The following is a 12,095-nucleotide window of genomic DNA, read 5'->3' as shown; positions in this document are numbered from 1 at the left end:
GTAAGTTTGAAAGCAAGACACTGGCTCTCTGCTGCAAATCTTCAAAACAGACAGTTCCAGGTTAAGTTTATTGATATCGATTCAGCCACCTTGGGGCCATTTCTAATAAAACAGATGTTTCTCTGTTGTAACGCGTCATGTGTACTCCTTGCAAAATCACACTGAGTCACAAAAGGCGGAGGAAGTAAACACACATCAACCAGAAGCAATGAGGACAGTTTTGCGCCAAAAGCCCCAGGGCAGAGCTGAGCTTCAGAGGGTGAGGGGCGGGCTCACCTGAGAATGAAACACTGAGGTCTCTGCTCCTGGAGAAGCTGGTGGAAGGCTCTCTCCGCGCAGGAGAAGAGGTGAGGCGGCAGCGAGGAGCAGGGCTGCCCGGATTGGCTCAGGTACAGCTGGGACACCTGCAGCAGGGCAACGCAAAGGCAGGGATGTCTATGAAAAGGATCCAGGACCTTTCACTGCCTGACGCACCTGACATATTTCCCATGCGCAAAAGCATATCAATCCCTCACCTGGAGTCTCATGTGCACATACAAACCATTTGCGCCAAGATGCCCTTCTCAGCACATGCTAAGCCTCCCTAATGACAACACAAAAAGGAGGCTTGCATCTGATCCCATCACTTGGTGGCAGGCTCTGCGTTATGCGGCCGTCTTCGAAAGGAGCAACTCACAAAAACGCAGTTCAACAGCCAGCCCGGAAGTAAGCCGAGACTGCGGCACTTCTATCAAATAACACTTTCTCTCCGCAACATTTAATTTCGGCAACAGAAGATGGCAAAAAGGGCATTTCATGAGAATAGAAAGCAGCTGCGGTTGAAACAGACAAATTCACCAATTTCTCAGACGAAAATAAAGTAAAATGAACTTAGATTCAGTGCAATAGTGATTTATGACGGTTGCCATGGTGACTCAGCGCTGGGATGGTTAGTCCTTTTGCGTTTCTAGTGCCTTCTGTTCTATCAGAACAAACCCTCAAGCCAGGAGGACTTCTGCATCGTGAAGAAATATCAGACACATTTCATTTTCATTTTGCACAATAACCGGCTTGTATTTCTCAAAGGTGTCAGGATTGGGACATGCAAGAGAAGATTGAGGAATTGCTCCCACTGCAGGTGAAGGAGCCCAGTGGTCAGAGCCCCTTGGGACAGTGGCCCGAGCCTGGGTCTCTGGGAACCCCTGGGACAAAGGCGAGGACCTGCATGCTGCCCTTGATGAAATGACTACAGCGCATTGGCGGGACTCCCTGTTCAGATGACATCTGGAGGCTGCACAGGAAAAGGTCTCTGTCTGTCCGACATACACAGCATATGTATTCAAGGTTGTTGGGACCACGTGTCAGCAAGTTATTTGCAAATGGTTGATGGAAAAAAATTGTTGGTACTCTTTGGCTGCAAATTTTCCCTAAGTTTGAAATTATTTCAAATTATAGAGGAAAGAAATGCTTTTCTTTTTAGGGCCACGCCTGTGGCATATGGAAATTCCCAGGCTAGGGGTCACATTGGAGCCGCAGCTGCCAGCCTACGCCAGAGCCAAGTGCCATCTGCGACCTACACCACAGCGCACAGCAACACCAGATCCTTAACCCACTGAGCAAGGCCAGAGATGGAACCCACGTCCTCACAGGTACTAGTTGGGTTCACTACTGCTGAGCCACGCTGGGAACTCCAAGGAAATCATTTGACAAAGAAGAATCAATGACTTACAGCTATTAGAAAAAATGGAATGATTCTCACAAACGTAATGTTTAGAGGAATATATCAGATACACCTGAGAATGTACGATAAGACCTCATCGGCATAGAACCAAAAAGAGGTAAAGCCCATCTACGCGGTTTGAGGTCAGGCTGGTGGGACTCTGGGTAAAGGATCAGAGATTTGGCAAGAGCAAGGGTGGGCTCTGAAGAGCTCGGAACATTCCATTCCAAGTGCTCCTTGGAAGGGACTGATCCGTCCACTCAGAAATAAGCACTTTCCCGAGTGCATTAAATCCCAATAGATGCATTCAAAAGCCAGAGCCCTTCCACACGGCGGTTCTAGGGCAGGGGTAGAAAAAGGGGCCACCGAACAGACCACGGAGCTCAACTGGGCCCCCCCCATGGAGGTCTCGGTACCATGGGGGCTGTGTCACTGACCCAGCGGGAAGGCTGTGGAGAAAATTATCTGTGAAGTCAACAAATGTTGCCGTCTATGTCCTGCCATGTGTCAAAACAAACTCCAGGTGAATTTAAGCCCCAAACATGAACCGCAAAGTTAACACAATTGGACAAGTATATTGAATAGGACTCTCAGGATCTGGGGGTAAGTGAATACAGGTCACACACAAGCACAGCAATGACTCCTGTTCAACCATAAACACCATGCATAGAATAACAATAACAATAATAAAAACCTCAGAAGTTCCCTGGTGGCCTAGTGGGTTAAAGATCCGGTGTTGTTCCTGCTATGCGGTGGGTTCCATCCCTGGCCCTGGAACTTCTGTGTGCCACAGACAGGGCAAACAATAAGCAAATAAATGAACAAATGAGCCAATCAAAAACCCTAGCAAGGACACAGAAGAGTAAGCTGTTCATTCGATCAATAAATCATCAGCATTTTATAAATGACTCTAACAAATCAATAAGAAAAAAATGCAAAACAAAACAGAAAGTTGGGCCATGCACATAAATGGAAAAGAAAGCCCACTACCTATGAGAAAAGATGAAAAAACTGTGGTAACCAGGGAAACGTCCTTTCAAATAATAAGATGGCATATTACACATAAACGATCAGTCAGCTGAGCAAGAACAGCTTAAAACTGAGGATGACAGCTACCCTTGCGAGGTACGTGCTGCTCTTCTCAGCATTTCACACTCACGCACTCATCCAAGCCTCCCAGAAACCTAAAACTTGGGTGTGAGATGGTCGTCCTGTTTACAGAGAAGGAAAGGACCACAAGGAAAAGTTAGTGACAAGTCCAAGGTCACGTGGCAAGTTAGCGGGGGAGCTTGACTTCAAAATGAAGTTTCTCCGGGGCTGGAAAACACACGTATAATAATTTGGCAGTGTCTTCTGAACTTAACAGAGGTAGGTTTCACTAGGGATCGCTCTGTAGAAATTTCCGACTATGAGCCAAGAAGTACACACAAAATAATCTTTAGCGCTCTCTGTAAGAGCAGAAAACAAGGAAGGAATTCTATGACAGGGACTGATGAATAAATATAGATTATTGTGCTTAATACAACAAAACACATAGGGCATTTAGAATGAATTAACTAGACCCAACCTTTTCCTATGGAAAATTTTGAAAGCATACTGATTCATGAAGATTTCTTGTTGTAAAAAGATATAGTTCGTATATTTCTGAGTTAATTAAAATAGAAAAGAATGGTACATGCAGGTTTTCATTGCGTATTTATGTGCATGTATCTATAGTGAACCCACGGAAGACTGGATGCAAGAATGACTTCGGGACAGTGCTTGTCAAAAAGAAACAGACTGAAGGAGAACTCAGTCTGTGTGGACGACACGCAGTGTCACATAATTTCAGACATTAGGTAGTGCAAACACACCTTTTCTGTCTGGACCAGCCAACACGTAATTTCGAGCGTTAAAGCTGCATCCCAGAGTTGCCATCGTGGCTTAGTGGAAACGAACCTGACTAGCATCTATGAGGATGTAGGTTTGATCCCTGGCCTTGCTCAGTGGGTTAAGGAGCCAGCATTGCTGTGAGCTGTGGTGTAGACTGCAGATGTGGCTCGGATCCCCGGTTGTCAGCAGCGATTGCTGGCGTAGGCCAGCAGCTACAGCTCCAATTCAGCCCTTAGCCTGAGAACCTAATATCCTTTCTCAGTTCCCTTTTCTTGAAAATCTCCTTTTCATGTGATATGAGAGTTCATATTCTAGAATATTCCATTGCTACCACCTGGTAATCCTTTGCTTAATGTTGATTCTATACTTAATAGGTAATGCAGATAGGAACTATTTTAATGTAAGGCATTTTCCATTTATTTATTTGAGTACTTATTTATTTATTCATTATGGCCGCACTTGTGGCATATGGGTCCCAGGCCAGGTACTGAAGCTGAGCCACAGCTGCAGCCGATGCCGCCACTGTTCCCTTAACCCACTACGCCGGCCAGGGATCAAACTCGCACCTCTGCAACGACCCAAGCCACTGCAGTGAGAGACTTAACCCACGGTGCCCCAGCAGGAACTCCAACATTTTCTTTAATTATTTCGACTGAGCCTTGAAGGTTTTCCCTAGACACGTCTCGTTTTCTGAGTGGCTGACAAACCACCGACTCCCCATTGACTCGCATAATCATTACTAACATTATGGCACATTTTCCTTCAGTCAAGCAAAGCCTGGCAGGGTCAGCCCCTCTTTTCCCTCTCTCTCTGTTTCACCTTATTCCCCCCCCCCATCTGTATCATCGGAGAACAAGTGGATTCTGGCAGTGGACACGTGCAGCGTTCTTTCATGGATGGGACGGTATCGGGTAGGCTTCACTGGGTCATCTCGAGCCTTTGCTGGCCTCTCTGAGTCCAGCTCTAAGATCTTGCTTTCAGGATCAGTTCCCCCTTATTTTCTACTGTTCCTGTACCTGTCAATCAACAGTCAGAAGACTGCAGGATCCTGCCCCATTCTGATTTCTGAAGCCAAACATGCAGTTCTGTAGCATATGAGAGGGCCCTTCACAGGCCCCCAGTGTCAGGTTCACCTGCGGAAACTCCCTGAGGCCAAGGGCTTGACATGGCAGGGCCGTGGCTTTTACCCAAAAGTACGAACGGGTCACTCTATGTCCCTGACTGGATTTCCCACTCATACCTGTACAGATGACACACTCTGAAAAAAAGTGTTTTGTACAAAGGGTCACACATAATTAAAACTTATATGCCTCTGGGCTCATACTTTGTGTCCCTGAGAGTCGTCTGCCATATGGTCTAGGATTTAAATTGTCTCTTTGCTGGGAAAACTTTAGAAAGTTTATTTAATCCCCTGAAGTTTCTGTTTATCCATATGCAAAAAAGGGGATGATAATTCTTAAACTAGTTGGGACCCTTTGGGGATTAAATGTGGTAACACACGCAAAGCCCTTTGCAATAGGCCTGCCATGTACTAAACTCTAGATGATGCCAGCAAACTTCCCTTCCCCGACTTGCTCATCCGTAGTTAACAAGCCCCGTTCAGCCACCCCAGCTCCTCACCAGACCCCGCCATGCCTGGCAACGGGGACATGAGAGATCCAATAGCACCTGCAATCTGAGAGTAAAGAAAGCCCTCAGCCTGGCATCCCTCTCTAGGCGCCACAGCGGGAGAGCTTAATCTCACCTGCAGTTCTAGGATGCAAAAAGAGCAGGTACTGGTCAGTTTTGCATTGTGTGCATTCAAAAATACAATCTTAAGAAGTCACCCAGCGTCTTATCCTGCCGGTGTCATCCTTTTGATCACTGAGATTTCCGGGCGCTAGATCTTTGGCGAGAAACATCCCAGGAAACTCTGAGGTTGGTGTGTGAGGGGCCAATGCAGAGTCACTGCTCAAGCACTCACTCCCAGAGGTTCACCTGTCTGCTGGTTTTTGAACGCCCCTTGGCCGATGCCATAGACCTGGTTCTTCAGTGGCTGCCATCTTTCCTGCCATCGTTGTCTCCCGTCTCCTCCCCCCCTCCCTCTTCCCCTCCATCTCCTTCTCTTCCTCCTCCCCCTCTTCCTTCACCTTCCCCTCTGGCACGGCTTTCCATTACTTTCCCACCTCATTGTTAAGCACGGCATGACTCTCCTACCCATCTTACAAGATGTAATATTCATATGAATTATCTCTAATCTCCATACGACACAGAATCCCAAAATTACGTCAAGATACCCTCCCAAAACTCCGCTATATTCACTGGAGCCTGGTTTTTCCTCCTGTTTTTTTTTCTCTTTTCCTTCATTTTTGGGCTCTTGTTACTGTTACTCTCCCAGACGCACAAGTTCAAATCTGTGACATCACTTGACCTTCTCTTCGTCTTTCCTCAGGAAAGTTACTCAGTGGAGACTCATTGTCTTCCCAGATTCACCCACTTCCTTCCTCCCATTACTGGTCCCCACGTGAGGTCCCGATACCCTTACTCTTGGATTATTCCAGCGTCTACTAAATCTTCTTGCATAAACATCTCTTTCCCAGAAATTCATGGTAACAAATAGACTTACATACACTATTTGTTTATTTGTTTCAGACTTCTTTTCCCCCCAGTTGTTTTTCATTTTCTGGAAACAAAACCAAACCAAACCTAATGTAGCTTTATCACCTAGGCCCAACCCAGACTTTCAGTTATTCCAACTTTGAACTTCTTGCTCTTATCAGCCTGGTCTGTGTCTTCCTCTCAACGGTCTGACATTTTCATCACCAGAGTGCAGCTCTGTACACTCTCCAGAATAGGCTCCTTCTCCTTTATCAGAACCTCAGTGGTTCTTTAAGATTTTCCCCAGTCACATTTATTGTTCATGCAATGCCTTCCTTTACCTGATAAGATTCCTTTCCCTTCTAACCTCCTGACTTGTCAATAAATAGTGCACACTCTCAATACAGCAATTATTTTACTGTCCTCAGCTACAAGTGAAGTCTGCAGTTCCTCTTCTGGCGCCACTTACGTGTGGTCCCTAGAATATCTAGGCAGGAAAAGACGAGGAAATGTGTACTCACCACCTCTACGTATCTAACACAACCCATCATATTTAATAGATGCAGTAAATGTTTGCTGGCTTGAGGAGGCATCCTTGCTCCTGGCTGTAAGGTTGAGTTCTTTGTAAAGCTTGTTCAGAAAGATCTGGCTACTTTTCCGTTTTCTCCTTCTCCATTAGCGCTCTTCCAGGTTCCAAATGAGTGCTGCTGCTTGTCTTAAGCAACATGACAATGAACTTTCCCTGTTGGTTCTACGTCATTTAGAACCGCCTGCCTCCGGGCCCACGAGGTCCCACCTCTCCCATTGCTTCTTGGCATCAGGTCAACATGGCTTATGGCAGCAGCAAACCATCTAAGGCATAGGGCTGTTGCTGTCCCATATTTTTATATTAAACCCAAAATGAAGTTTGTCAGAAAGGGTGCCCTACAGCCATGATTAATCTCCTGCTAGAAATGAGGAATGGCTATTATGCAAAGGCTTACGATAGCACAGTGAATGGTAACACAGTAAAAGTAAGGCAGATGGCATCTTTGTTTCCAACATGAAGCACAGAAATTGTCCTGGTGGTCTGTGTAATCTTTGTAGATATGGTCATAGTCGATATTTTACTTTCTTCTTTTATTAAACTTATTTTATTACTCAACATGGGAAACCAAACTGTTTGAACAAAATTTATCATTTAAAACAATAAACATAAAACAATTTAAAAAATAAAATAAAACAATAAACACATGTCGAATTTTAATCCATACACACACAAAAGGAAGTGGACTATTCTCTTGTGTGTCCACAGGACATGAGATAATTTCACCACGGTTCAGGGCACGACTGGCTGATTCAAGATCACGAGGTACTAACACGCTACAGAGGATGCCCACTGATTCAACGTAAAGATTAAGTCCTTGACCTGCGTAATGTCCATGATTTTACGGATGGTTAATTGCAGGTGAAGAGACCACCAACCATCCGACTCAACCCCATGGATGTACTTTCCAAAAACACTGCAAACTTTCGTTAGGATCTGTAAAAAGTGGGTGGTCACACTGGAAGCTCTCCATCAGCACACACTTTACCTAAATACATCCATTTTCTTCTGGTGTTCTAGGCCAGAATCAGTTGAGAAGATGGATATAAAGGATGATACAAATGTTTTATAGGTTGTGTTTGCCATTTAAAGCTTTAATTCAACTCTCTGGCGAAAAAATCTCAATGCATTATATATCGTTGCTGCCGTAATAAAGAAGTATGCCTTTTAATGTGTCTTTCCTTTTCTCTCCTAACATGAATTTCCGAAAAAAACTGCCATTTAAAAAAATTTACAGAATTCCCATTGTGGTTCAGCAGGTTAAAGATATGACATTATCTCTTTGAGGATGTGGGTTCGATCCCTGGCCTCGCTCAGTGGGTTAAAGATCCAGCATTGCCCCAAGCTGTGGCTTATGTCACGGATGCAGCTCAGATCTGGTGCTGTTGTGACTGTGGTGTAGACTGGCAGCTGCAGCCCTGATTCAACCCTTGGCCCAGGAACTTCCTTACGCCACAGGTGTGGCCGTAAAAAGAAAACAAAAAAAAAATTTACATGAAGCCATGAAATGTTATTCCGTGACACCATAAAAAATAAACTAACCACAAAATAAATTTATTTTTTCCATTATAAGATGTAATAGAACAGAGAATGTCATGCTATAATTTATTATGATAAAGTTTCCTTAACACTTAGATTTTGACCTCTAGATTCAAAGAATTTAAATAATAGTTAAATATGTATTTTTAATTAATTATTTAAAATTAACTTTTGTCTCACCATAAGATTATTATTAACTACAGTCAAACATAACACAATAATATAAGTCAGGAACAATACATTCATAGTTAACTTTATTTTTTAATTAAAAAAATGGGGGGGCTGCCCCAGGCCAAAGTTCCAGGCCAGAGACTGAAGCTGCATCATAGGTGAAGCCAGAGCCACGGCAGTGACAACACCAATCCTTAACCCTCTGAGCCATGAGGGAACTCCAATAGTTTAACCAGCATACGTTTCTTTCTCTTCATCTCTCTCCTTTAAATTAAATACCAAGAACTTGTAAAATATCAAAGATGCAAGATTCAAAAATAAAGCTATGTGTATGCAAAATAAAAAGCTTCCAATAAAAGAAAGGCAGAAAATCCCTGACAACTGCACCACTTAGCTGACTATCAGATTAAACTCAAAGAAGGTGGAAAGAAGGAAACAAAAATAAAAAGCAGAAGTCAACTACGTAGACAATAAGTACGCAATAGAAAAAATGTTACGTCAGGAGATTTTTTTCTTTGGAGGGACTATTACACTTAGTAAATTCCTATCCAGTTGAATTTTAAGATTCAGAGAAGGCATAAATTACCAACATAAGGAATAGAAAGATATCACTCAAAGTCTATAAACATTAAAAAAGTAGGAGGATTATGAATAATTCTGTGCAAAGACTTTTGAAGACTATCACGAACATAATCCTTGAAAAGCAAAATTGTTAAAAACTGACACAAAATAAATTAAAATACGAAATCTCTATTTCAAAAAAATTGTATCCAAAATTTAAACATTTTTCAACTACGTTTATGAGCCCAACTTAATTTTGATATCAAAAACTGAACAGAAAAATAAACAAGAAAGAACGTTTTGAGGTCAATCTCTGTCAGGAACAAGGATGCAAACACTAAACAAGACGTTATCAAAGCGAATCTAGTATATAAAGAGGAGTGTAAAATATCAAAAGTGCAAGGGTGGTTAACACTTTAAAATTAGAAAATGTCAGGAGCAAACTTAGAATTAAAATAAGAAAAACTAGCATCTTAAAAAAAGAAAAAAAAAAAGGGAGTTTCTATCGTGGCTCAGCGGGGGCCTTTTCTAGGGCTGCACCTGCGGCACACAGAGGTTTCCAGGCCAGGGGTCGAATCAGAGCTGTAGCCACTGGCCTACACCCCAGCCACAGCAACGCCAGATCCAAGGCACATCTGCGACCTACACCACAGCTCATGGCAAGGCCAGGGATCGAACCCGCAACCACACGGCTCCTAGTCGGATTCGCCAACCACTGAGCCACGACGGGAACTCTGAATGTAAGACATTTTAACCGTGTTTTTATACAGTATTCACACACAATTAGAACATAAAACTTTTTAAATTTCACTTATAGCAGCATTTTAAAATGAAAATTACATGAAAGTTACACAAGACCTTTCCTAAAAAAGCAAAAAGGGTTATTCATTGAGAAGAATTTAAAAGACCTAAAAAGTGAGTGTATTTAGGATACTCAGCACTACGCTTTTTCCCTTAGGATGAACTACTGATTTAATGAAATCTAATTCAAAAGCCCAGGAGACTTTTTTTTTTTTGAATGAAGCTGATAAGCTGATTTAAACTATAAAGAAAATATAAAGGGGAATTTTGAAGACCAGAAGTAGAAAACTTACACACAACATAAACTATTATAAGAGACCAATAGGACTGAATGGAAATTCTAAAACCCATTAGTATACGGTTATCTCATTTATGAAAAGGTTATCTTATTAGAGGTTATTTATTTATAAATGGCTGCAATATAGTGGAGCCAAAAGTTGTATTTCAAGAAATAGTGAGTGTGAATTGGATACATATAAAGCCAAAGATAAATCTTGACCCTAATCTCTCACAAGATAGTTTCAGTACATTCCGAGGATGATAGACGAAGTCAACCGAGATATTTACAACTCCTGAAAATCAGAATGAAAAGCAGAGACAGCTCAACCGACAAGTTTTTAATTTAAAGACAAGGTTGAAGCCTTGAAAAGACCCTTCACAAGGGAGGCTGTCAGTTACACGGTGGTCGTGTGAGAGTGGCCCGGATCCCTTGTTATCAGAGAAACACAAATTAAACAACAGTGAGAGTCCAATATATTGCCGGCAGAATGACACACAACCACCAAGGCAAAGGAAGTTTGGGCAAAACAGCAGAGCACCTGGAGTTTCTGTGTCCTGTTGGTAGGAATCTGAATGAGCACAGCCACCTGGGGAATGGTCAGTATTTACAAAAACTCAGCAAGGTCTACCACTGATGTACCAATTCCTCAGCAGGTGTCCAACAGAAGAAGCACGTCCTATCCGAAAAGCACGTGCCAGGGTGCTCAGAGCAGCCACATCCTTGCCTAGCCATGCCAACTTTCCCTTGACAGTGTAAATAGCAACAAATATCTCTACATAGCCATAAAATTAAATTTCATGCCGTAACGACATAGAAAAACCCGCTGTACGTCCTGTCGTGCTGCCCACACACAGGCTGAACACAAAACCCAGGTGGCCCTCGGCTGCATCACCCCGAGAGGAAGAGACCAGGCAGGAGACCCGGAGCCTGCGAGACTCCATTCCCGTGAGTTCCCCGAAGGTAAAGGCGACCGCAGTCAGAGCAGTGACCCCCTTCGAGGGGGCGTCTCGTGACAGAGCCGGGACAGGCAGGAGGGCTGTGATGCTCCCAGCGTGATGCTCCCAGGGCCCTACTTCACGACCTGCTCTCTGACACCAAGACGCGCCCTTTCCTTGCAGGGGCTGATTGAGGGGACACTTGAGGGTTGCACGTCCTACGATATTTACATCCTATCTCAACAAGCACATTCACGAAACACTTGCTATGACGCCACAGCAAAGGGACAGACACAGCGCCGAGCTTTCCCTCCAAACCAATAGCCACATGCCGGGGCACCGTCAGTCCTGCTGCAGAACTCCCGAAACGAAGATGGGCAGTTCCTTTGCCCCTCGTCTATGCCCTTAGACGGTCTGGGGTAGGACTGGCGGGGATCGGGGGAGGGAGAGCCGGCAAGTTTTAAGGCAACGGTGGGATAGCTTCTGGTAAGAAGAGTAGAGGGTGGGGCCCTCTCCTGACCACGAGGTCATCTCAGCAATAATTCTTGTTGATTCCTTGGGAATCTAGAGAGTCGGCTCTCTCTCTTCCCGTCTCTTTCTCCCCCCGCCCCATCTGCCTTCAGGAACACCTGCTGGCTCCTCTTAGCTCCTGCTACCTGTCAGGGATTCAGCCTGCTACTGGAACCAGCTTGTGGCTGCACCAAAAACAGAGCTCTCTCATGATAGTGTTGTGTGCATGTGTATACATGCACACACACACAAATATTATAATGTGTATATATATATATATATGCACACACAGTAAGTATGTATGTATGTATGTATTGCTGCACTGGGCATATGGAAATTTCTGGGCTAGGAACTGAATCTGAGCGACAGCTGTGATCTTTGCCAGATCCTCTAACCCACTGCAAAGGGCCAGGATTGAATCCACACCTCTGCAGCCACCAGCCACTGCAGTCGGATTCTTCACCTGCTGTGCCAGGGTGGGAACTCTCCATGATAGCTTTTTTTCCTTTTTTTTTTTTTTCCTTTTGAGGGCCACACCTGCAGCATGTGGAAGTTCCCAGGCTA

The 12,095-nt window shown here is 44.0% G+C and overlaps 1 protein-coding gene across 1 annotated transcript in view; it reads right to left on the bottom strand.

The window, feature by feature from the left end:
* The window catches only part of MYO16 (myosin XVI), a 532,176-nt gene that overhangs the window by 257,323 nt on the left and 262,758 nt on the right, over window positions 1–12,095 (bottom strand). Inside the window, 1 exon segment of the mRNA XM_021065905.1 lies at window positions 277–404. Coding sequence (XP_020921564.1) covers window positions 277–404 — 128 coding nt within the window.

The sequence above is a fragment of the Sus scrofa genome, chromosome 11 (assembly GCF_000003025.6).
Source record: "Sus scrofa isolate TJ Tabasco breed Duroc chromosome 11, Sscrofa11.1, whole genome shotgun sequence".
Lineage (NCBI taxonomy): Eukaryota > Metazoa > Chordata > Mammalia > Artiodactyla > Suidae > Sus > Sus scrofa.
The sequence above is the reverse complement of the archived record's forward strand: the minus strand, read 5'-3'. Positions and strand labels throughout refer to the sequence as shown.